The sequence below is a fragment of the Dryas octopetala genome, chromosome 2 (assembly GCF_963921425.1).
Source record: "Dryas octopetala chromosome 2, drDryOcto1.1, whole genome shotgun sequence".
Classification (NCBI taxonomy): domain Eukaryota; kingdom Viridiplantae; phylum Streptophyta; class Magnoliopsida; order Rosales; family Rosaceae; genus Dryas; species Dryas octopetala.
Window position 1 is genome coordinate 976,023 of NC_141367.1, and position 26,905 is coordinate 1,002,927.

The 26,905-nt window shown below is 35.0% G+C and overlaps 1 protein-coding gene across 5 annotated transcripts; it reads left to right on the forward strand.

The window, feature by feature from the left end:
- The first annotated feature begins 7,296 nt into the window (after positions 1-7,296).
- On the forward strand, positions 7,297-26,078 carry CTF18 (P-loop containing nucleoside triphosphate hydrolases superfamily protein). Of its 5 annotated transcripts, none has more exons than XR_015120329.1 (25): positions 7,297-7,965; positions 8,238-8,299; positions 8,683-8,820; positions 8,967-9,239; positions 9,718-9,804; positions 10,711-10,812; positions 10,886-10,951; positions 11,748-11,858; positions 11,937-11,998; positions 14,770-14,814; positions 16,617-16,690; positions 16,946-17,013; positions 18,013-18,081; positions 18,175-18,275; positions 18,370-18,451; positions 18,539-18,617; positions 18,709-18,796; positions 18,880-19,033; positions 21,747-21,935; positions 22,021-22,080; positions 22,614-22,897; positions 24,822-24,924; positions 25,560-25,627; positions 25,729-25,786; positions 25,885-26,078. XR_015120329.1 is itself a non-coding variant. In XM_086231626.1 (24 exons), exons 1-23 carry the CDS (start codon positions 7,428-7,430, stop codon positions 25,611-25,613), a joined length of 2,889 nt encoding a protein of 962 aa, XP_086087752.1. In that variant the 5' UTR covers positions 7,297-7,427; the 3' UTR covers positions 25,614-25,627; positions 25,885-26,078. The 5 variants fall into 5 exon arrangements, 3 of the variants coding, with proteins under 3 accessions (XP_086087752.1, XP_086087751.1, XP_086087750.1); XR_015120330.1 differs by having other exon boundaries at positions 25,729-25,766; XM_086231626.1 differs by lacking the exon at positions 25,729-25,786.
- Positions 26,079-26,905: the final 827 nt, after the last annotated feature.

Consider the following 26,905-nt stretch of genomic DNA (forward strand, 5'->3'; position numbering starts at 1 on the left):
GTTTGAGTTGTGGTGGATTGAAGGAGATGGTAGTGGATTTATTTTGACTTGTAATTGAAATAAGTATTAGCGACCAGCCACATTGTCAATTGGCACGTACCCTCTCAAGTTTAGTTGAAATCATTGGAGGCCTTTGGCCAAATTTGTTGTAGTGAGCGATGGTGTAGCGAGGTTATGTGTAAAGCTTTCTCATTTTTTTCATTTTTATGATCTTTTGTAAAGAATGAGGAAGAAATGTTGGATCTTTTATTAGAATGGAGTAGGTGTTTTACCATAAAGAATGAGCTTAGTGAGAAAAGAAAAACATATGGACACCACCCACAAAGTAGATAGGTGTGTAAAGTATATTCTAGGTTTCTTTGTTTACTTTTTTGCAAAGAGTGTGAAGACGGTTTCTAACAAGACCGCCCCCGGGTTCCACTTTGAAACCCGGAGTGGATCTGTGAAATCCAAATCCAAAGGAAAATCCTATTGAAAATTTGGCAGAACCTCTCCTGAAAATGAACTAACCCAAATTATGGAACCTGTAGAAAACACTTCTATAACTTTCAGTCACCTCTATCATAAAGCAACAAGGGTCTATGACCCATCCAAAAATAATAATAGAACATTATACAATTAAATTATCAGAGCCATCTAGATCTAAATACAAATAGAAATACAAGGGAACATTAGCCTACAAAGCCTTCAAACGGTTACAAAATGCCTTGACGTTCCTCTTGACTCGACCGCTCCTACTTGGGGGGGAATTTAAAATAAAGCAGACAAAACGTGAAAGAAAAACTCAGTGAATGAACATAAACAAATAACGTAAAACCCTTCATGAACCAAATTCCATAATAGAAATCCTTTTTCCTTAAAATCAAATCTCGGTTTTTGAAATCCCCCAGTTTTAAAACTATTTTCAAATATTTTCTAAAGTATCATAAAAACTATTTAACACGAGATAAACAAATAAATAATACTCATGTGCGACCGTTAATTGAGGACTTTCTAAAATATATTTATTATACAAAGCCATGTGTCTAAAAAAAATCAAGATAAAATATAAAAAGAATTTTATTATTTAAATTTATGAAATAGGAAAATCTTTGGTAAATAAAGAAATGTCATCATACTCATACCTGTAACTGTAGGCAATATCCTGACCACAATCCCGCGCACGAGCAGACTCATATCCTGGCCACAATCCCGTACAGAGAAGTTACCATGTACGAGTATGCTCATATCCTGACCACAATCTCGTGCATTTTACACAGGCAGACTCATCCAATCAATACGTGCACGCAAAGTTGCTTCCAAAGGGTGAAGCATCCCGACACATGACCCAAAGCCTATGTGTGTGCCGAGATGAGTCCCAAAGACCTCTTTGTATCTCGATCTCGAAAATGGACACTTATACGGCATTTTAAAACCATTCATAAGTCAACAAACTGCGCAAAATAATCTCTTGAAATGAAAAATCCGTTATAAAGTTATCAGTCACTGTAATACCACTCAAAGTTTACTCTAGACTTGAAATCTATTTGTTCTTAATAATTAGTTGTATAAAATCACGTGGAAATTATTTAACTCTCGCTTATCTTAAAACCAAGACAAGGCATCCATCTCAATGAAGAAAATATCATTTAATAAAAACTCAAAGTGACAATGAATACTTTGAAAATCATAAATCACTTAAAAACAAATCCATTTCCAAGATCCCTTAACTTAATCCAATAGTCAAACAAACCCAGAAAAAATATAAATTCATTAAATATGCAAAACATTTTGTCCACTCATAAATTGAGAAATCTAGCTTCGAACCTCCGCCGTATAGTCACGATCCACAGTCGTCTCACTTATATATAGAAAACAATAACATACAATTAGTCTCGTCTCAACAACCAATAAAGTGTGTGTGTGTGTGTACAAGGAACCCAACGTCCTAGCTACTTAACATTCTTCCCTATGATTAGAAATCGCTTCTTTAAAACTATGACACTCTAAAACATATTTCTAAAACATCCTCGGCTCGACCCACGACACCCAAGATCTCAAACTGGACCAAAATCTAGAAATGAACCCTACATGTGGCTTATCTAAAACAAGAAAATCATCCGATGATAGCTTCGTTATCCAACAAGGTTCCGATTTGATCCCAAATGAACTTTCGTCAACTCGAGTAGTCTCCACCTACCAAAATCGCCAACCAACTTAGTAAAAGTATTTAAATTAATGCTAGGAAATCAAAATGACAGTGGGGTAGTCAGAACCATTGTCATTGCCGCTCAAAGTGGCGGCACTAAAATCAAATTCTACAATTTCCCCAAATTTCACAACGCTTTTAAATTCTAAACTTCAATTGGGTTTCAAATGGATAGATATTGTCCAACAATGGTCCAAGAATAATCCCCAAACCCAAATTTTCAAGGCAAACCCGAAATGGCCTATGAACCTTCAAAATTATGTTCCTAAATACCTAAAACTCTTAATTCTCCAAAATTGCTTCAAATTTTCAAGTCTAAACATCAATTAAAGGTTCTTAGGGGTGAGAGTTGTCCAAAATTGCATACAACATCATCAATTTTCGCAATTACAAGAGGAACCCGAAATGGGTGCTAAAATCCCCAAATTTCTATTTTTCACAAACCTCAAAATAAACCAACCAAATTCAAAGGAAATGGAAGCCTATACCTCAAAGGGAAAAACCCACTAAAACATTGAAAAAATCGTGGTGAAGATTGGCTGAAATTTTTGGCGAGATAGAGGAGAGTAGCAGTTAGGGTTTCTGGGTTTCTCTGTGTGCGTGGGGTTGAGTTGCTAGTGAACTCAGTGGGTGTCGGCGCCGGCAGGAGAGGGTCGCGTGGGTGGCTGGGTCGATCGGAGAACGACCGGAGGTGGTGGTGGCCGCAGTCGGGTGTGTGTGTACAGAGGAGGGTGCGAGAGAGAGAGAGAGAGAGAGAGAGAGAGAGAGAGAGAGAGAGAGAGTATGTGTGTGTGTAAAATGAGGAAATTTTTTTCTTCTGATTTTTGGTTTTTAAAAAAAATCTCTTTGGTACAATTACAAAATCGCCCCTTCTAGAAAAATCTACATAATCCTTTCCTCGAAACTCCGATTTAAACGCCGCTTCCGCCTACGTGTTCGGGGGTTCATGTTCTATTTAACCGTCTCAAAATTATTAACCAAAGTTTCACATTTTTTTTAAACGTCCCCTCTAAAACACTAGAATTCTCTTCCCAAAATTTAAATACAGTCCAACCAATGAAATTAAAGTTAAATTTCAAAAATTTTAAACTTGGGGTCGGGTCGTTACAATCTCTCCCGTTAGATCCTCGGGTTCTGAAATTTTATATTAGGTGATTTAACTACCTAATTAACTTGATTAAAACCACAGTCAGTAATCGGACCCCAATTTTTGTTTACGTGATGACTCAGGAACTAATCAAACAGACTTAAATTTGAAATTGCAGATTAACACTTGTAAAACAAAATACAACTTTTATAACCAACACAAATCAAACACACCAAAGGATTAAGTGACAACCTATACACTCAGAGGACCCATCACAGTAGGCATCCCAGTGTTATCCACAATTACAGTGGTGTGTGATTAATTAGATAGTTCAATATGACATATAATAATATCAAGCATAGATATTCAAGGCAGATTTGTGTTTAAAAGTTAAGTAATCAGTAAGCATTAAGACACAGAATGAAGACGAAGGCACACAAGATGTTCACCTAGAAAAATCACAAAGGGTAAAAATTGGGGGTCTTTTTCAGCTGACCGGACAATCCACTATATAGGAAGTTTAATACAAAGACACTAGACAACACACAAGCTTAATCACTAAGCCCTAAACTAAATGGCAACTTCTTACCTCTTTATGCAACTTCCAAAAGCTAGGCAATCAGTCAATCCTGAAGAAGGCAGCTCAATCTCCAAGTTCATCAATCCATGGCACCGATTCACACCAAGCACAACAGATTCTTCAATGTATGAACATGAAATGCAGATTTGGATTCTTTAAAAATCAACCTTCTCAAGCTAAAGACATGAAAAATCTAATGAAGAATCCTAGATCTAAAATCTAAATGATAGTGTTGATAAATTTGTGAAAACTTTTAGAACACACTCAAACACATTCAGATTTTAGAGAATTGAAAAACAAGTTAAGAAATTATTTTAGTTTTTGAAATTCAAAACCATTTTCTTTCTTGAAAAGATGAGTACTCACAAATGACCTAAGCAATCACCACAACAATCACGCCCAAAGATAATGCTCATCCAAAAATGCAAAACCCAGACCGATACACACCTATACCCACGACAAACACACTTGTCTGCCCGTGCCACCTGGAAGACAACCAATGGATGTTCGCAAAAGACAAATTCAAGACATATTCTTTTTGTTCTATAAAGGAATCATAATACAGCTGTAGATAAGAATGTGAAGCTGTAAATCAATAATTTCCTTATTTTACAAAATTCACAAAAGTGGAAGATGATAAATAGTGTATTCAAGTTATGTGTGAGTGCGTAAAGACAAGCTGAAAAGCAACACATGTCTTTTACAAATTGAATTAATGAAAATCCAGTTCATGTGCCGTTCACATGCTTGTTTTAAAAACAGGAAATGAGCTTTAAAAGAAATTGGCTTTAAGAGCCAAGTCACGAAATGAGCTTTGAAGTATCAATAATCATTTAAGTAATGAAAATGCATGTACAGTGCACGTGTGAAAAAAATTGTCCTTATGATCAGTGAGTGATTAGTCAAAACTGTTTTCGTGAAATGCATGAAGTGTATTATACCTTAGAGCTTTTTGCATTGTAACTTCAATCTTGATTTATTCATCCCAAATGTTTTTAACCTTAATTTTAGTCTAGCGCTTGTGAGTGAATAATTAAAAAATAAATATATTGATTTTGACAAGGAATAGCTAATTCAAAATCCTAAAAACTAACAATCTCCCCCTTTGGCTTTGCTTGACAAAACAATAACTTATTCACCTCACAAGACTCTCAAAACTCATCCCAATACTTTGATCTAAGCTTCCAAAAAAGTGTACCTGCAAGAAGAAACACTAGCACAATACAAAAAGTGACAGCTCAGCAGCCAATGTAGTTTAAACAACAAATTCTCCTCCTTTTTGTCATGGAAAGACAAAATGACACAAAAGAAATAATGGTGAAGTTCAATAGTACATAGAGTTAGAAAATGTGCAAGAAAAATCAATGGCAACATTTTCAAAAATAAATTGAAGTAAATGTCATAACTCCCCTTTAATTTGAACTTCCCCCTAAAACTGATAATTTGCAGCAACGGCAGTATCTCTATGCCGGGTTTGCATGGCGAGTTCAAAATCATCAGCATGTTGAACACCACTTGCACTTACTGCCACAGGAGGAGCACCAGTGTGGTCCATCTCGGGTTCCTCATCTACATGATCTGTGACTTCATTAGTGGGATTGTGATCATCATCCTTAGTTTGCAACCCATCAGAATAGGGAATTATGACAGTAACAACAAAATGAGCAGTGTGCGTTGCCAATTGGGCCAAGAGACCCTAAATGATGGCTGATTGAGCTCACAAAGAAATATCATAACTATTAAAGCTCTACAACTTCTTTCGTAATTAAACTCTACATCGAGTCCAATCGCGACTCAATTATAAATATATCGATACTGAAAGTTAATTCCTTGCATTTATCTATGATCATACAAAATTTTAATTTACATAACTTAATTTTTCTAGTTGCAATTGCTCATTAGGTTTTTTAGTTGGTGGGGTACTATCGATCGTATGCGTCGTACCTGCTAATGAGTGCACTAAATCTCAACAATAGTTGTCATGATCGAATTAGAAAAGAGCAATCTCAAAGGTATTTATCTAGATCTTCTTTGGTGGTTCATTAAGTAAAGTAGACCCCGGATTCAGGATTTTCTCTATCTTCAACATAAGTTGTCGCTTGGTATCATCATCGGCATGTTCGTAATTTTTTTCAAGTTTTTCCAACTTCAACTTTATTTGAGAAGTCAGGTGGTTAATATTCTTTAGAACATACTTGTAATCTAACTTCCTCCAATGAGGATAAACAACATCAATTGGAATGAAGCGATTAAAACGTTTATAATTCAAAATCTTATGTGCATATAGCAACTTAGTGCAAAGAATGCTACAACAACCCGATACAACATTCCCATCAATCCACTCGACCCTAGAAATACAAATAATTAAGTTAGTATGTGTAAAACAATATACATCAAGCAAGCCGAGACAAAAGCAAAACCCATTATATCTCTCAACTCCCTATGCTCGAAATTTTGTTGGACAAAAACATTGACTTTTTCAAATAAAGCCTTAAAATTAGTGTTGCATATTTGCAACCTTAACAATTAATGAATATGTTCTCACAATGTAGCAAAGTTAAGTTGGTTGTTGCCAAGTTGTTGCTTGGGCCTAGCATGAGCACTTTCTACACTGTTCATATGCATAAGTTAGTGTGAACAAACTGCAAAAATGAATTCATACAAGTGTGTCATGATGGTAACGAAGGAAATTTTTTCCAAATTACTTGTTAGAGGTCGTTGTGCCAAGATGCATACAAGTGTCTGTCCATGCAACCATATTCTTTTCCTTGTACTCATTCAACCATATAGACTTAATATAATTATTAGCATTGGTATAAGAACCGTTATGATTCAATGTCACGCAAATAAAAATTATACAATTCCTTTGTAGCTGAACTCACCAAGTTATGGTATTTGTCATTAAACTTATCCCAATCATTATTTAACGTAAATTGCCCTTTGCAATTTGCTAACGCTCCCTTACCAATATATGTGCTATCTACACAATAAATGTCGAGCATTAAAGGATACATTACGGATGACATTCAAGAATACTAATTCTTGGTATGTAACAATAACACTAGTAAGACAATCATCATCCAATAAACCTCTCAATCTAGTCAAAGCTCAAGTATAATTGTCTTCTTTCTCACATTTTATATAAACAAACGCAACAAAGAACATTATGTCAGAACATGTCATCCTCACAATCTCAAGGAGTGAATAACAGTATCTATTAATCTTATACGTACAATCCATAATTAGTACATAAGAAAACACAGGTAAGATATAAAAAAAAAAAAAAAATTTTTTTTTTAGAAATTCTCTTTGGTTAGAAGTTTGGACTTTTTTTTTTGGTAGAGTAAGTTTGGACTTTCATCCAAACCGAGCACACCTCAATTTAAGTGTATAAACACAAATTCTCTTATTGACAGAAAAAAAAAAAAAAATCTAGAAATTCTCCAACTCATTTTGCCGCCAAATCACACCTAATCCCCAGTTTCCTCTTCCTCTTCTCCGGCCTCTCTCTCTCTCTCTCTCTCTCTGAATGCTACTCTCACGGACTGTGACGAGACGCATCTGAACCCCCGATGGATATGGACATGGACATTCCCCTCCCCGAAGAGCTCGAATTGCTTGAAGCGAACTATAACCTGCACGAAGACTCCCTAGACCTCGAACCACCGGAACCCTACCCAGAAGAATTCGAAGAAGAAGACCAACAACCTACCCGTTCTAAATCGCCTCCGTCCACCGACCATCCGCCATCTTCTGAAACCCAAACCAACGGCCACAAGCGTTTGCGACCATCGGATGGTCCTGATGCGTCGATTCTCAAAAATGCGGCTCCGTCTGAGGAGAAACGGAGCAGGATCGATGATCTCGACCGGTCTGAGAGTGATGATGATTGGCTTCGGTACTCTCCGCCACACGAGAGCAGTCCTGTGGTTGAAGAAGGAGTTGCTGATGTTGTGGAGGAGAAGATTGTGTCAAGGTATGCGTCGGAGATCGATGGTGATTTCATTCCGGTGACGGCGCCAAGTGCTGGTGAGAGGGTTTACGCGAAGATATGTAGGGTGGAGATGGAGGAGCGTCCCAAGAAATTGCATGTGAAAAGGCAATCCGGAGGTAGAAACTAATTTCTTGTTCTTAAATACTTCGGATGTTATTTTCTAGCTGTCTGTTTGGTTTCCGAGAAATGTGGGAAAACCAAAGAAATTGTCAATTGTGTACGAGTAAATGGGTATATTTAAGTTTTGGAGCTCGGAGAAGTAATTGAACAGTCCTCGAGTAGTGGCTGGGTTAGATTTCTAAACATATATAAAAGGGCTAAAAGTCTTTAATTGACACAAAGTTACATTTTGATAACAGTTGATACCTTAGAATTCTAATTTTTGCAGGTCTTATTGTGGAACCTATTAATGTTCTATTGCAAAGAGTGGAGCAAGAGGCTTTTACTAAGGTATGCTAGGCATTATGATAAAGATGACTTAGTTGCCACTTCAATCCTTGTCATTATTTTAAAATTCATGTTAGATAGATTCAATATTTTAAAGGGCACACAAATATTTTCATCTATACATATATAATGGCATACATATCATCATGTAATCTGAATTCTACAAGGACCTGCTAAAGCAAGCTGACCATCTCCGTTGTGGTCTTATAACATTTGACCCTGCCCCATGAGCCTCTAAATATTCGCTTGAAACATTTGATGAATCTTAAATTATACCTGATTCATCAGTGAAAAAGTTATATTGATATGCTTCAAATAAAATGAGATATTTGAATTCCACCTATTACTAGCAAGGAAATTTTGTCATTAAACAAATAATATTGCAGGCCTTGCAAGCTAGTTCTAGAGGTCAGAGTGATGTGATTCTTCCTGAAACACCAGTAGTGCATGAACAACTTTGGGTGGATAAATATGCTCCAAATTCATTTACTGAGCTTCTCAGTGACGAACAGACAAATCGTGAGGTATCTATATCTGTTTTAATGTTTTTTTCTTAACTTCTTTTGGGAACTAATGCTCCTGAAGGCATATATGTTATTTTTTGTATTTTTTAATCCCGAAAAGGATTTCTGTCAGCATCACTTAACTCTCTACTGTTTTCCCATTGCAGGTCCTCCTATGGTTAAAACAATGGGATTCTTGTGTTTTTGGATCTGAAATTAGGAGCACATCAGATGAGGTTTTGTCTGCACTGAGACGACATTCTTCGATCACTCAACATCATAAACTTTCTGATTCAAAGTTCCCAAGGAATAACAGAGGTTCCAGATGGAATAATGATAAATTTAAGAGTTTTAATGATGTGAATCATGAAAATACTAATTCAGAAAGCATTGAAGAATTGTGGAACAAATCAAGGTCTACTGGTCCGCCAGAACAAAAGGTAGAATATGAATTCTGTCAGCATATTTTTCTTTTATTCTCATGTTATTTGCATGGAAGCCTAGTGGTGGACATTAATTGGATAATTTTCCGACGATATCACTCTGGGAATTGTTAAGCTGTTGATGCAAATGGTTGCTTAATGTACATTGGCTCTTAGTTTGACTTATTATTATTTTGCTGATTCTTATACTACTATGGGCCAATATTGCCTTATAGATACATTTGGGCCAACATGCTTAGTCTTGGACTTCCAAAGAGGATTTCTTTTCTAACCAAACTGTTGTTACAGCATCATAAGTTGCAAAGAAACAATTACTATTTCTGTTCACTTTATGGAATAAGATTGTCAGTTTACTTCTTATTCTTTACACCTTTCCTATTGTTGAAAACTTCTTTTTTAAGGAAGGGGGAAGGAAGGGGGGGCGAGGGGGTTCAGAACTCATAATTGATTTTTTTTTTTTTCATGATCACTGCAGATCCTTTTACTTTGTGGCCCCCCAGGGCTTGGAAAGACTACACTTGCACATGTAGCTGCAAAGCATTGTGGATACCGAGTGGTGGAGGTATGTTTTTTACTTTTTACCAGTCCAGACATAATCAGGAGTAATTATGGCCACATCATTTTTCTTTTCATTTTTTTTTTTGGTAAGAAACAGTGGTCCTAAAAGTTTTTCCCAAATTTCAAATCAGTGCTTATGCTTTTCATTGCTTCAATTAGGTCTCTTTATTTTCTCAATCAGAACATGCAGTCATTCTATCTGCCATAGTGACAATCTTGCAATTTGTTTTTTGCTTATGTGACACACACACACACACTCCTTATGGGGATGTTGAAAATCAGCTTTGGAGCAGATGTAATATGAATTTCCTGTTACTTACATGTATATTGAACTGTCATTCAGTTAATTTGTTCCCACTCAAGAAATTAGGTCTTCAAAATGGTTGCATTTTAACCTAATTGGATCATTTGGATGTAAGATTACTTGCAAGGACTCTTAAATTAAATTACATGTCCAATTTAGCAAATTGTGTAACAAACCATGAGTATGATATATGGTATGAGTATGACAAATGGGAGGATCACATTGCCTTTTATAAAAAAGTTGAGGGACTTAATTGAAACAACTAAAAAAGAAGATAAAAGCTAAACTGAAGTTTGGGTGAAATTCAGGGGCCAAAAGTATGATGTAGCCTTTTATAAGGATTTTCTCTTGGATATTATCAGTAATAGGCATATTAGAACTCTATATTCTAAGCACTTCAAATTTTACCTCTCTCTGTACTAATGTGTGACTGATTATATATCTCTCTTTGTGCTAGAAATGGGTCCCTGATTCATGTAAATAGAGCTTTTGTTTTTCACTTTTTTTGGGGGTGCTGATTACATGATTTACTTTATCTTCTGTCAGTTTTTCTTTAAAAGGAAAATTCATTATAGGGATTCTTAAGAAGAGTTTCATGCTTTGTAGGTTAATGCTAGTGATGACCGATCATCGTCAACAATTGGAGCTAAAATTCTTGATGTAGTTCAGATGAACTCTGTCACAGTCGACTCAAGGCCAAAGTGTTTGGTTGGTTCTTTATTTCAAGCTTAATATTTTTACTCTGTGCGCACATAACCAAAGTTAACTGCATTTCCTCTAGGTGATTGATGAAATAGATGGGGCTCTTGGTGATGGAAAAGGTGCTGTCGAGGTTATTCTAAAAATGGTAATTGATATGATTGTAAATTAATATACTCTGTATTTTATGAGATGTATCAGATGCATTCATTCATTTTTTGGGCTATTTTCAAATGATTCGGACCATATCCGTAACATTTACTTTCCCAGTTAACTATAGATATTTGGTGGCTTAATGGGTGTACTCACTGAATGATTCTATGTTCATTTTTCGTCATCTTCATCATCTTTAGAGTTGACAAATTAAAACAAAATTAATTTTCTAAAGCTTAGCGACCATTATGAAATAGTGGACATGTAAAGAACATGTAATTAACAGTACACTACACACCTCTGGATCTTAAGCAATTTTAAACCTTTTTGTGAAATGTATAAAAAATTTGCCTTAGTAATGATTTATGCAGTCTGTTTCATGATCCAGGGTGCCAGCATTAGGGTAGTAGCATGGTATGATGCTAAATCATATTCATTTTGTTTCAGGTTCTTTAACACTTATATTTCTTTGCATGATTATGCTGGTACATTAGGATCCTTCCAGAATTGTTTAAATTGGGAATTCAATCCTAGGATAAAAACCTAATATTGTTATATGACTTTATATGCACATTTTATTACCTTAGATATATATAAGCAAGACCCTCAAATTTAACTAATTTTCATGGGTTACAAATTTGAGCTTTGATAAACTGGGCTAGACAGGATGGTTGTTTTACTCATGTTACTAGTTGATAAATTATTATTGGTCAATCGAATTTCAGCAGGTTTCTGATGATAAAAAATTATTGTTTGTCGTGTAATTCGTTTTATTTATACTGTTCATGCAGGTTTCTGATGATAAAAAGTCTGACATGGGGAAGGAGAATGTTAATAACGAACAAAAAGCAGGAAGGGTGTCTTCAAAAAAGGGGCGGAAAACTGCATCTTTGTCAAGACCTGTGAGTAAAGTGATATTAAATGGATTATTTAAACTTTTTTCCCCAGAATATTATAAGAAATTGGCTGTCCTTTTGTAGGTTATTTGTATTTGTAATGACCTCTATGCACCAGCCTTGAGACCATTGCGTCAAGTTGCAAAGTAAGTCTTTCTTACTATCAATTAATATATCATGGAAAACACAATTTCAAAATTTGTTAAAGCTCTGTTGTGGAAGCATAATGCTAACTTTTCCTTCCAACTTTAACAAAACTAACAGTATTTGTGAGTGTACTCATATCTTTGATTGATATGTTTTCACATCTAAGTTTTGGTTTGTGTCAATACTAGAATTTAGATAAACTGTCTTGTGCAAGTTGCAACTCACACGACCTGAAATAAGGGAAACTGATAACTGTAGGAGGCTTTGGTGCGATGTAACCAAATTTATATACCTTTGGCCTTCTGTGTAACAACCCAAGGCCTCATCCAATAGTGCTATGTTGACTTTTAGATTCCTAGTCCTTGCTTAAGTACCCTAGATCTCCCTAACACAGTCAATGTGGGATTCGGGGGTATTGCAATCTCCTCCTTTAGGCCTTGGCATTCTCGACAAGAAGGAAGTCACACTTATAGACATATAATAATGGATGAGCCTATTTCGATAATGGAAAAAATCATTTACCTGCTTACGGATCCACGCTACACTGTAGCACAAGGGGAGCGTCACCTTTTTTCTTGCCGGAAAGCGGGCGTCATGACTCATGATAACCATGACCCTTGAGTCACACATGGGCAATAAGTAGGGTTACTTTGATACCTTTAGTAATGACCTTAGGCCTCATCCAATAGTGCTAGCTAAAGTTGACTTTTAGATTTCTAGGCTTTCTTAAGTACCCTAGATCTTCCAAACTCCTAATTGATGTGGGATGCAGAGGTATCACATTCTGATGGTTGGGGTATTTATAGCAGTCTCTCTCCCTACTTGATATGCTCCTTGAGTGTTGACTCGATCCCTATATGACATGTTCCTTGATTCTGGCCACAATCATTGGGTGTAATATCTAACAAATGCTAATCAATCTCGTAGTTCCAACCATGACCATTCTCCTTCTCAGCTTGATCCTTGACTGTGTATTGGCATCATAAACATAAGTCTTTCACATCATTCCATGGCTAGTCAGAAGATGCAAGATTGTTTCTAACATGCCTGGAATGATTTGCTTGGGTATGTGCATTTCCAATAATATATGAGCAGGTCCTGCGCAGGCATCGTGAAACATCATGCCCGAGCATTCTATTGACGCACGCTTGGACACATCCTTAGGTGTGTTTCCTGTTGTGACCATGCTCGAGGTCTTGCTTGGGTGTGGTGAGATGGCATGCCTGTGCGTATGGCCAGGTTTGCTTTCTTTCATAACACACCTTCAGAACATGCATTGGCAATTCTATGAACCAAAACAGTTTGACTAGGCTTTGGAAGAAGTCCTTTCCTGTGTGCTACTGTAAACAAACTTATTCTTCCGAGTGCTTGTGACCACTAAATCAATTGAGGGTAGTGGACTGCGGTGAAGAATAGAACCTTAACGTGCCTCAGAGCATCTCGAAGGGTGCACAATCTTGCTAAATGATCCCATATCTCTTTTTCCGTGGACAATTTAGGATTTGCATATGAATAGACAGTTCAACATAGTTATTAATCCAAGTAATAACCTTGGAATTATTTTTCTGCCAAGTAGCCACCAAAATTTCATATTTTTCCTCACTATTAGATGGAATTTTTGTATCTCCAGTCAGATAACCCTATGCCTGCACCTTTTCCCATTACAAATTTCTCATCACATTTTCCCAATAGGCATAGTTTACCATCTAGATTAATGCTAATGGCCTGAAAGGAGTCATCTTGTTCACCAACCATATTCAGTCCATTTCTAAATTCCAAACAGTAAATTCATGTAATCCCACAAAATTCCAAACTAAGTTTTAAAGAAAATAACCCCTTAAACAGGAATACTATGCATTTTTCTGTGATTGTATTAGTCACCAAAAATTGAAAGTGCGATGGTGTAGTTACTGTGATTGAAGAGAGGGAAAGAGAGGCTACTGTGCACAATTTGGATGCAAATCAAAAGAGAAGCCTTGCAAGAAGCAACTTTATTGTTATGTGAAATCAGGGAAGAATACCATGCAAAATCAATAAGAGATATATGGTTTTGAATATCTGATACCATGATAAATATGCAAAGAGAGAGAGACACAAAAGGGAAGTCGATTGTCTTGTTGAATGTCAAAAACTGATTACAACAAGAATACAAAAACATATATACAGCCCTAATAAAGTATAAGGACATAAATACCCTTATGCTATGCATAATATACATCTCTAAAAAAGTAAAAGGGCTTAAATATCTTTATGCTATGCGTAATGTACATACCTCAAACACAAATAACATCTTAGAGTAGGTTAAATAGAATTTTATGGAATAAAATGTGCCATACATATATCACATGAGTTTTCTCATGTGTATAGAAAGCTTCTTACCGTGCTTGTAAATAATTTTCATTACTAATTATAATGGAAGGAAATGGTCTTTATAGCAATTTTTGGCTGTAAGTTCCCATTGTATTCATATTTTCCTTCTAGTTTAGGTTTCTGTGATTTAGTTTTGAATGTGGTTGATTGGAAATTTATTGAAACCTAGTTGTGTGTCTGTCATTACATAATATGAAGCTCCATATCTTATCAATATCACATCTATGTCACTCTCTTTTCTGTTTTCTTTCTATCCATTTTAAGGTAATGGCAACAACTACCGCTAATTCTAAAGGGTCCCTCTTAAGGCCGTAACATAATATTTAACTTTAAATTTTTTTCATTTAAGTAGAATCATTTGAGAATTTTTAGCTTGACCACACAACTTGCTCTTTTACAGGGTCCACGCTTTTGTTCAACCAACAGTGAATCGAGTGGTGAGCAGGTAATTTTCACAAAAAAATGATCTGGTAGAATTGCGACTGGATCCATTGTCATATAAAGTTTATCAGTATGTGAGATGATTTGGCATCTCAATATCTCATTGTGGTCATGTTTATTGTCCATTGTGAAGTGCTATACGTCTCTTGTGTGAATGCAACTTCCATTAATAATAGTTCAGGAGATGAACCAATATGATTATATCAAGCTAATGGTAAAGTTTGTTTTGAAGTCCCCATCCAGCTGAAGTTGGCAAGTGTTATATATTTTCATCAATAAACTCATCTTGTTGATAAAGCTTTATCCATTTAATCGTTAGGTACAAAATTGTATCAATATGACTAGCAGCATATGAATCTAAATCATCTTACGACAACCAGAACCCCCACTTCCCACCAAATTGTTTAAGCCCATAGAAAGGGGATAAATCACTAATCAAAAAATCAAATGTGTGGAACATGTGGGAAGCATGGGCCTTCGTGTAATGAAAACATAGTAAACTATTGAAAATTAGGGCATGAGCATGGTCAACGATCAACTGTGTGTCTGCGTTTGTAATATATTTTAAGTTGATAATTACTGGCATGATCATACAAGATATACAAATCACATTCAATAAGCTCACTTTAAATGCGACACAAATTTAAGCTGTCAACAAAAACAAAAAGGCATTATGATCTTCTAAAACCATATTTTGAAACTGGTATGTCATGGAACTTAGATTTTGTTTGGTTTACCTAATATTTCTTTTTTTATTTACTAGAGAGAAGGAAAAGCATGGGCAATCGATCATAGATTGTGATTTGTTTTGTTTTGTTTTGTTTTTTTTTTTAATTTGAAATTAAATATTGAAGATATGTGGGAGTAACTCTAAATTAGCAAATTGAAAAACCCAAACCCTTGATAGAGCCAAAATAATTACCTTACTTTATTATTATTATTTTTGTGATAAGAAACAGACTTTCATTAAAAGAAAAAAACAATACAACATACAATGCAGTGAACAAGATGTCCACTAACCTACATTCTCCTAGATAATAAGCTCTAGGATGATAAAAAACCAATCATACAAATGTTAGGAGAAAGTCTCCCTAATACACAACAGACCCCCAATTAGACAAGATTACACAAAATAATTACCTTACTTTTGTACTTTTACTAATTGGACCCATGATGTGTTGTATTTGATGAAAATAATATAATTGTATTTAAACGTGTACAATGTGTGTCTGATGCATGTTTGCTCATGTTTCTGGGCTGTATCTTCTTTGTACAAATGTTGACCACTGCATTGACTCCTTTACGAAGGTGTTCATCTTGAGGAGATTAGTGAGTCCTATTAATGAGTAACTTTTGCATGCTTAAAATTTATTTCAATATCGATATAACCTGTGATTTATCTCTTTCGGTGGAAGTGAATCTTGTTCGAACTATGTCAATATGTTTTATTTATTCAAGAATATTAAAGTATCTTTAAATGAAATAAGCAGGATAATTGCTGTCTTTATTATGAATTGGTAATCATGTATTAGCATACATATATACCAGTCATGGTATATACATATTTACTATGTATTGGTTTAGATATTATGTTAATTGAAGTACATTGTCTCATTCAAAAAAATTCCTCTTTTTATTTTATTTTATTTTATTTATTTATTTATTTTTTTTATGTATTTACTGTACCCAGTTGTTTGGACTGAATCTGTGGTACCAGCTACCAGCAGATGTTTTATGCTCCCTTTGAATGTGTTTATGAGTTTTATACTTGCCTATCTTAGATTGATTGTTAATGATTTATAACAGGATTAAATATATATGTAACAAGGAGGGAATGAAAACAAGTTCCATTGCACTCACTGCACTTGCAGAGCATACAGGTCAGTTATGTATCCCTTTATTGAGAGTTCACATTATCTGAGTTCATCAATTGGGATATTCATATTGCTAAAACCACTTCTATAACAGATATGCTAGATGTTTTTACAATTTTGATCCTGTTTTTAAGTTTAAAAGGCATACCCGTTATTGTCTAAACTGTTATTACTGAAATTTAGTTTATACAATTTTTAGACCTTTAGTCATTGTATTCAAGATTTGATCTTGTTCGATTCACTCCAGCCTTTACGTTGCAGAATGTGATATACGTTCATGCTTGAACACTCTTCAGTTTCTCAACAAGAAGAAGGAAACGCTCAATGTGGTAATACTCTGATGTGATCTTACTTTTGCAGACTATTCATTAATTAAGCAAAAGCTTCATGCTAACAGATTCATGATTGGCTTTATCTCCATTTTAAAAATTCTTAAGGCTTACAATCTTGTTTGGGATGGTTTTGTTGGCTGGTGAGGTAAGTTGAAGAGGAGATGGAAGCATGATATGGAGTGCGAAAAACACAGTCAAAGTTTCCTTGTTCTCAATATTTGTGACTTGCTCTCTAAGGTCCACTTCATAGTAGAATAGAGGCAGACTATGTTTTAACCTGAAAAGGAATTTTCATTATTGTCATCATCTAAGCTTTTACACAGTAGGGCTCGTGCATCCATTTAACTCTGTTTGAAGTTTGTAAGTGTTAACTTTTGCAAAACTATCTATTAAGGTTTTGGAGCACATTAGCAACTTTTCTGGAGAATTGGAGTAAACATGAATCTCTTTATGATACAAGTTCATGTCATACTCATGGACTGTCCTTCTTTCCCCTTGTGGTTAAAGTGCTTGCATGAAATTTCAAGGTCAGGGGTTTGTGGGCTGGTAGTGATGAAGATGACGATGGAATGAACTGCTCGTAGAATAACTCTTGAACTGCCCTAACTGTCATCTCATTATAGTTTTGGGATTTCCGCAGGATGTTTAATCCGTTGTCAGAAGAATATTTAAAGTCTTCTCTTTTTCCACTACTCCTTTTCCTGGTGCATGGTGACAGTTATTTCTGGTAGAGTCTCATAGATGACTTTTGAACTGTCCTAACTTCCATCTCATTATAGTTAGGGGTTCCTGCAGGAGGTTTAATCCATTGTAAGAAGACTATTTAAAGTCTTCTCTTCCTCTCACTGTGCCTTTACCTGGTGAATGATGACAGTTATTTCTGGTGGAATTCTTAATATTGGTTTCTGTTTGAAGAAAAAAGTATTAATTTTTGTTAGGTGGAGTGATTTTATATACTAATTTAGTTTTCTCATGTTTTACTTTTTACTTTTCTAGTGGGAAATTGGTTCTCAAGTGGTTGGTCGAAAGGACATGTCAAAAGGTGTGTTTGATGTCTGGAAAGAGGTAAGATACAGCAATAAATTCCACTGATGTGCTTCTTAACTGCTTTATCAATTATTTTCACAATCTTATGCATTAAGATGCTACTCTATTTAGATCTTCCAAAAGAGACAAAATAAGAGGGGAAGAAGAACCAACAGTAACTGTGGAACAATGTTAAATGAATTTGACATTTTGCATTCTCTTATCTCTAACCGGTAGGTATTAAATTCCAGAAAATATTATAGTTCAACTGGTGTTTAAAACATGTAACCTATAGCTGTCAATCTTACCTTGTACACAAATTTGCAGTGGTGACTATGATCTGATTGTGGATGGTCTTCATGAAAACTTTTTACATCTCCCTTATCACGATCCAGTGATGCAAAAGACTGTAAGCCACCTGATTTAACTATATTGATTACTGGGTATGTACTAAACAAGACTTTTGAACCTATACAATGTTTTCTCTTCTTTGAAGGTCAAGTGCTTAAATAGTCTTGGTGCCTCCGACCTTATGCAAAAATATATTATGCGTACACAACATATGTCCCTTTATGGTAAAGACATTTAAGTATATACCATTCCAATGTTGAGAATCATTTCAATTATATACTTCTTTGACTCTTTCCTCTTCTTACTTTTCTGCAGCTTATCAGCCTGCCATTGCAATCACTGTACATCGTTTGGTAGCCCAAGTGCAGAGACCAAATATTGAGTGGCCAAAATCTTATCATAGGTATTTCTAAGGCTGCTAGAAATTGAAGTATAACATAAAGATTCATATTTTCTTACTAATTTGAATCCCATACATAAATTCAGATACCGAACAATGTTGATGGAAAAGATGGACAGTTTGAGGTCATGGTACAGCACAATTCCACCATCTATTTCAAGACATTTGTCAATTAAGTCCTTCGTAGAAGACTCGATTTCATTACTGTTACACATTCTATCACCCCCAACTCTAAGGCCGGTAATTTACGCACATTTTAGTTACGTCTTTTTTTATTTATTTATTATTTTATTATCTTTTAAAGGTTCTTGGTTGCAGTTCCATATTTCTTTCTGTGTTTATAAATAGTGATCTTGATTTGCAGTTCCATATGCTGGAGACGTAGCAGTTACACATGCTACTTGTCATTATCTGCTAGTTCAAGTGCTTTTCAGTTTCTATGTTGCGTTGGTCTGTTTGTTCGTGATCATACATACAATGCTTTTGGAATAGCTTGATTGAGTGTGTTTCTATGTTGGTTTTGGTCTGTTTGGTCTTTTTTCAGACCATTTCATGCCTTTTGGGAGGCTGAAGTGCCTCCAAAGGTACGAGTTTTAGCTTGGATTATTGCTCATGGGAGGTTGAATACTTGTGATATGGTTCAGAGGAGAAGGCCCTCTTGGTGCCTATCACTCCAATGGTGTGTGATGTGTAAAATTGATGCTGAAAATTCGAATCATTTATTGCTTAACTGACCTATACGCTGTCAATATGACAGAAGTTGTTTAGGGAGTCAAATGTGGATTGGGAGAATCCAGGATCATGTTTTGCTTTGTTGTGTGAGAGATATAAGTTTTTCAGAGTTTTAGTTGTCTTTCTATTTTTTGTAAAGATTTGTCTTTCTGAACAGTGGACATCTTGTCCCCTGTTTTGTACTTTTCTTTTCATAATAAAAGAGTGTTGTTTGTTATTTATTTCACTTTAAAAGAAAATGTGGTGTATCATTTTATTCCAATAGAACTTTGGATTCCAAGTTTCTTATTTTTTTCTCATTGTTTTTTATTGTAATAAATGGAATTAGTGATTTTTTCTACAATCCATGTCTGTACAATGCAAGATTCCAATGCAAAATTTAGGAGGAACATGAAGAAAATTTTTGCAGAAGTTGTTTATAAAATTTTCACTGCAGCATATACAGATGTCATGTCAATGACATATTTCAATCATCTGAACAGGCATGCTCATCCATTGATTATAGAAAGGGTTCAGAAATACACATAATGTAATCGTTCTAGTCTTTTGACTTTTTTTTTTAGTGCATAGACTAATGCGATTAAACATTAGTCTTCTGGCTTTATACTTGAGTTCACTTTTTGACTGACTGGTCGTCCACTTTTTCACTTAGTGGTGTTGGGGAGGTGAGCTGTGATGGCTATTTGGTGGGTAATTTGGATGGAGAGAAATAAAAGGGTCTTTGATGACGCTAGGGGGGAAGAGGTGGATAACCTGTGGGAGAGAGTTCAGTTTGGGCTTCTTTATGGGCACCAGTCACTCCAGTTTTCCGGGATTATTCATTTTTTGCAATTATGTCTAATTGGGAGGTTTTTGTGTATTAGGTGATTAATGCTGTATTACTTCATTAATGTACTCTGTCTGGATCTTATTTTCTCCTAGAGCTTATTACCTAGGATCTTGTAGGATAGTGGACATCTTGTCCACTGCATTGTACTATGTACTACTTTATTTTCGTTAAAAAAAAAAAAAAAAAAAAAACTAACTTGTATCTACTTTGTAACTAGGATGATGATTAGACATATAGGCCGTGCTTATGGAAACTTTTTTTTGTCTTTTGTTTATTTGTTAATCCATAATTAATGCTTCCATTGCACTTTTTGAACATAACATAATGCTATGTATAACAGTACAAAAGTAGCAAAAGATAGGGATTAGGGACCAAACTGTGATACTGTATCATTTTGACTGGAAATTCATGTGAACTCACAGACTGTATTGCTCCTCGGTTTAATTCTCTCTCTCTCTCTCTCTCTAAATTCTTTATTATAAATATTTTGATGGAATTTCTTGTCCACCACCCCAGTTAATTGTAGATGACTTAAAGTGTAATGTGGTTTGTGGGGTAAATTTCATAATGTAGTGAATTAAACCCCTGTGATCTTTTCTTTGATGTATTCTAGAATTAGACAGATTTAGCAAACCACACAGAAATACCAGCAAAAGCAAACACACACAAGAACACCAAGATTTATTATCGAGGTTTGGCTAACTTTGCCTATGTCCCCGTGTGATCCTTAGAGAATCACAGCTGCACTATGAAGATTAGAAATAGATTACAAGAACTTATTGAAACCCTAAAACTAACCCTCTACCCGCAGCTTCTTGTTTCTCTCCCTATCACTCTTGAGTTTCTGCCTTTCTTCAGAACTTATGAAGACTTGAGAAACTCCTCTTTTCACCCTTGGCTTTTCCCTTCTTGTTACCCTTTGGTGTTTTTCCCACACACCCTTAACAAGGCTTGCTGCAATCTATTTATAAGGTATAGGCTGCAGCTTACAAGTAAAAATACAACTAGGAAACCTATTCCTACTAGAATTAGGGAATAAGCCTAATTACCTAATTCTAAACCTTGTACACTTAGGAAACCCTTAGAACTACCTTTCTAAACTAGAAAAACCTTGTGCAAGTCTTCTTAGTCTTCCTAGGTCTGTACCCTTTCCTGGAACCAGCTGCAACTTACCTGTTTTGTCCACTTTCCAGAAAAATTCCGGCGAGCCAAACACAACACATAATTCTTCCCTTGTTGAAATTTCTGCCACTACAGCTGTGAGAAACATAGTACATATCTATTATGAGAAAGGACTATTAGATCAGTCCCAGTATTCTCTTGTTCTATTATGTTTTCTGATCTCTCTATCTGCATGTGAATCTCATATATATAGACTGGTATCTTTCTCAGGTGGCATTGCACTTGTTATCAGAAAAGGAGAAGAATGATCTGGCTCAGTTAGTTAGCACGATGGTCTCATATTCTATAACACATAGAACCATGAAAACCGATCCTCTGCCTAGCAGTCTCGGACATGAAGCAGCTGATGCCTTAGCACTGTCTTTTGATCCCCCCATTAGTGACTTTGTTAACTTCAAGGTTTGAGTTGTTGGTTATGGTTGTGGGATGCATTATGCTTCATGTAATGATTCTTATCATATATCTTTTTCTTACACTCAAACAGGGTTATAGATCTGGCCATCATGTGCTTGCCTCAACTATGAAGCAGGTGTTGGCGCATGAGGTGAGTGATGCAATTTCTTGAAGTTTAGTATGTTAGCTTGATATACATTGTTAGTCCATTCCCTAACAACTTAGGTTTTTGGATCTAGTGGTGGTCTAACATGGTATCAGAGCCTTGTTTACAAGAGGTCTTGGATTCAAAACCTCCATATTGACTTCATAATCATTTGAAGTAAATAAATTTTTTCTGCACTTTCCACCCATGACATTCTCATCCTATACCATGGATGTAGTGGGCTTTCATGTAAGCATGAGTTTTAATTGTAGCCTCTAGAATTATGTGCTTATTTTCAAAAGTCAAAATAGACGGGAGTCATGACTTTGCCTTTGTGCAATTCTCAAAGTACAAAATTTTATATGAACACACACACGCGCAAGCATGAGTAGTAAAGCACTTAAGAAAAAGTAAGTGTGTATGTTCTTAAGAAAATTACTTTTTTGCGTCTTCTGTTGTTGAAAGTTACTGCACTCCTTGGTCATTTGCAGACGATTTTTATTTTTCTTCCCTTTTAACTTATACTCAATTTGTGTCAGGTTGAAAAGCAAAGGATCTTGCAAGTAAGCATTGGAAGATCTGTGCATTTGACAGATACATGCAACAAGGAAATCCAAGATTTTTTAGTGCCAGAAACCAGGAGATTACAATCTGCCAGAGCTAATCATGCAGAAAACATTTCAAATGGGAGGCAGTCAAATCCCAGTACTTCTAGTGTTTCATCAAACTTGAGTTCTGCTGGAAGTACCACAGCCAGTGCAAAATTAAACGCTCCTGCATGTATGAGAAAGTCTTCTAATGGTTCCTCCAATTTCTTTGATAGGTAATATCTATATTTGTATACTTTATACTTATATCTATTTTCTATACATACATACATACATACAAACTATTTCTTTTAAATTGGAACATGCACATATTTTGGTAATTGATCATGAGATACAAATTAGCAGATATAACTGACTATTCGTACACACCATCAATTTATATGACTGGGTCTTGTCACTCAATTACATTCGTGTAACTTGGGGACAATTTTATTAATTTAGATAACTTACATTAATATAACTGAGTGACAGATGCACTAAGTATTATCTGTAACTTTGTAACTTTGTAAATTTTATACGTTAAATTTGGAAATACACTTCTATAATTGTCTTTTTTTTTGGGTTATGAAATACTTCTATAATTGTCTTAGCATTTATATACACACCTATAATATGTTATCTTGTTACTTTTGTAATGTTTCTGCAATTGTCTATGAATATATTTAGTTTGTGGTTTCGAGATGATTTTGCATTTTTTTCCTTTGTTGAGTCAAAATAGATGGTTGGAGCAGAGTTTGAAAAATGTAACAACAATCTCAAATTTTTGTCTTTTCTTTTGATGGACCTTTGTTGTCTAATTAATCCCACTTAAACACCCTTATCGTCAGATAACTTATTGATAGAAAAACACTTTTATTCTCATATTATGGAATAGGAATAATGACATATAACACACCCTTGTGGTCAATCTGTCTTCCACAAAATAAAGATCTACACAATGATTTTAGGCCTTAATTCCCTTTCGGTGTTGGCCAACAACAAAAAAATCCTTATCTGTGGCAACATTGATTGACACTATGAATATCTTGAACAAAAGTGTCATAATATATCATTAGTGTGCATTTCTTGGATACAAACCAATTTAATATGTTATACTCATGTTTAGGGAATTAATACTAAATTCCAACATCTTGAGCACCGTGATGGCCTACGGTGGCAAGGGAGTATTAATTGAACCAATAATAATGAGGATTGTTTTTTAAAAATAAATAAATAAAATGTAACAACCCCCAAGAAGAAAATAGGTTGTCTACCTTAATCATAAGCCATGATGTCAGCTACCGTTATGTACTATCATAGCAGATCTCTGAGTTTAATTACAACCCTAAAACATCTTGTCACATTCTTTTCCATAGCATTAATTACACAATCACCTAGGGACTGGAGCCAAAATTTTCTAACTTACATTTCATTCCCTTTTTGCTTTTTTTTTTTTTTTTTTTTGAGATACTCTGGCGGGCATAAGCCCAGAACAAACAAGAAACACTAACCAGGCACCAACCTGGTCCTGGAAACCATACAATGATCCTCAAACACCAAATCAGCCACTAGAGCAGGAGGGGAATCCATAACTTGACATTTCATTCCTTTTTTACTTTCATTTTCTCTATAAATTTTTCATTTCTTCATTTTCAATGGATGTGATCTGTTAATTATTTTCTAAAAATCCACACAATCTTATTTTTTGTAGTGAACATGTTTAAGCTGAGCCTGCATATTTCTATTTGAGACCACCTTGCAAACATGCATTAACATAGTTTGTAGCAACCCTATTTCATCCTGTCTCTCTTGGAAAATTCCCTGCCTTATTAGCTGTTTTATTTTTCAGGTTACAGGTGTAAAACTATCTTACCCTGGGGCACATCTTATTCATTATAATTCTTTAGCTTTGGTACAAATTATTTATTTTTTTCCCTTAATAGTTTGAAGAAATTAGTGCTTTCTCTGATGATATTGTAGATAAAAATTTGTGACCAAGGAGTTGGTCACAAAAGGAATTTTCTTTTTTCGTTTTGGTCTTTTGTGGTGAAAAATGATAAATGGCCCCTGGCCCCTTAGAATGCCATAGTGCATGGTAGTCTTAATATGTTGTCAGTCCTCTCTTTTAGTTCTGATCTCTCTTGTACACTTCGAAAACAGGTTTAGAAAGCTGAATAAAGGTTCTCAGAATACTGTTGATGCTGCACGGAAGGAAGCAACTTCAGAGAGAGATTCTCGTCCACTGGTCTTTAAATTTAATGAGGTGCATGATCATTCATAGTTTTTCAACTTCATCAATTAACTGCAAGTATTGCTTATTGTTAGGTTGATACATCTGTATGCTTCATTGATTACATTTTGTGTGGTTGTTGGCTTTCACATGTATGATGCACTAAACTGACTTCAGCACTTGCTTTTGAGGAAGATTTTATGCTATAACAAGATCCCCTTTGTTACAGTAACAATTTATAAGGGAAAATTTGTAATTATTACTTGCAACATATTTAAGTGCAGTCTTACAACATATTCATAGTTTTTTGTGTGTACCCCACATAACCTATCATTAAACTAATCTATTCTAGTCAGACCTTATAGACAAAATATAGGCTTTAACTTCCATTCTGTTTTTATTTTTTGTTGGATTTAATCATGAGATATTCACTGTGCCAACTTTCCACAAGACAGTACCTACTTTAACTTTCTGGGTACCAAAGTAGTCTAAACAAACATATCACAAAAAGTTTTTAGTTGCTCGAATTCACATATTATTAGCTGGAATTTGCAGCTTTGAAAATGAAAAGGAAACAGATTTCTTGATCAAGTTTACCGGTACCAGCGGCTTGAACTTTTAACAAGTTCCCATGAATGATTTTTTTTTTCCTTTTTTGTTCAATACAGGGCTTTACAAATGCAGTAAAAAGGCCAGTTCGCATTCGTGAATTTCTTCTGTGATGATCATGGCTCTTGTAAGCAATATGGTGTTGCTATTATTCTTGCATGTATTTTTTTTTTCTATGTCTAATACCCCCATGTATATTACTTTTTTTTTTTCGTTTTTATGGAACAGTATAAGCTCACTGTGGTTTTAAGAAAGAATCACACTAGGTGTTTCCTGGAGCCTGGAGGTTCTATTTGGCCACTAAATTAAATGTTTAAGCTATTAATGAATATATTTTTCTGCCTATGACATTGCCTTTTTCTTTTTCTTTGATTTTTTATTAAGTTTTTTAAGGGAACACGGAACACCTGCATGGTTCAAAGTTCCATTGAAGGCATTGACACTCGTCTCAACTAATTGTGCTATGTATTCTGCTGCATAAGGAAAGATATGGAGCCTGCTAATGAATATTATCATTGGTCACTGCAATGTCCCAAATTTGAAATACATTATTCCTATTTCCTAACTGGTTTTTATTGAAATAAGTGTGCATGTAATCTTAAAGTTTTAAGAACATAATGTATTGTATATACAGTAATTGCGACACAGTAATATTTATTGTTGGTGCAAGTGTTATTGAGTGACAATAAAAGTATATACAGTTACAGCGACAAGGGACCTACAATTACGAAAAATATGATTCTATGCTTTTTTATTTTTGGTGAGCTTTGTATGCTTATGGACAGCAAAAATGTGTCATGGATATAATCAAATGTCTCGATTGAAAAAGAATGGTTTTCATAGATTTTCACCACTTTCACTCTAAAGCATTGTCTTTAATGTCGTTACCGGCCATTGTGATTTGAGCAACTGTTTGAAATGTTTATAGATGTATTCTTAGTCGTAAGAGTAGAAAAGTTGTCATTTTCTTAGATGTTATGAGAAGTCATCATTCTCTTGAATGTTCAAAAGAATTTATGTTGTTAAATTGAGGATCAAAATTTTCATTCCTATTTTGTACATTTGCACTCATTCCAATTCTTCCTTTTGTTTCTATGCTTTCGTTCTCTTTTTATTTATTCAATTACCAAAGCATAAAAATAATGTGAGTGCAAATAGACAAAATTAGAATGAAATCACTACCCTAAATTAATGGTTTTACAACATTACTCCATCTGCACTAGCAACATTACTCGGAAGTCGGAAGAAACGAAAAACGCCAACTACATCTGCACTAGCAAGGGGAAGAAAAGATGAAAAAGAAATGAAGAACTAAGCATCTAAAGTAAAAAAATTGCAAATGAACTTCCAGCAGAATGTGCTCTTCCTTGACTTGGAAATAACAGTTATAGGATTTTGCCAAGGC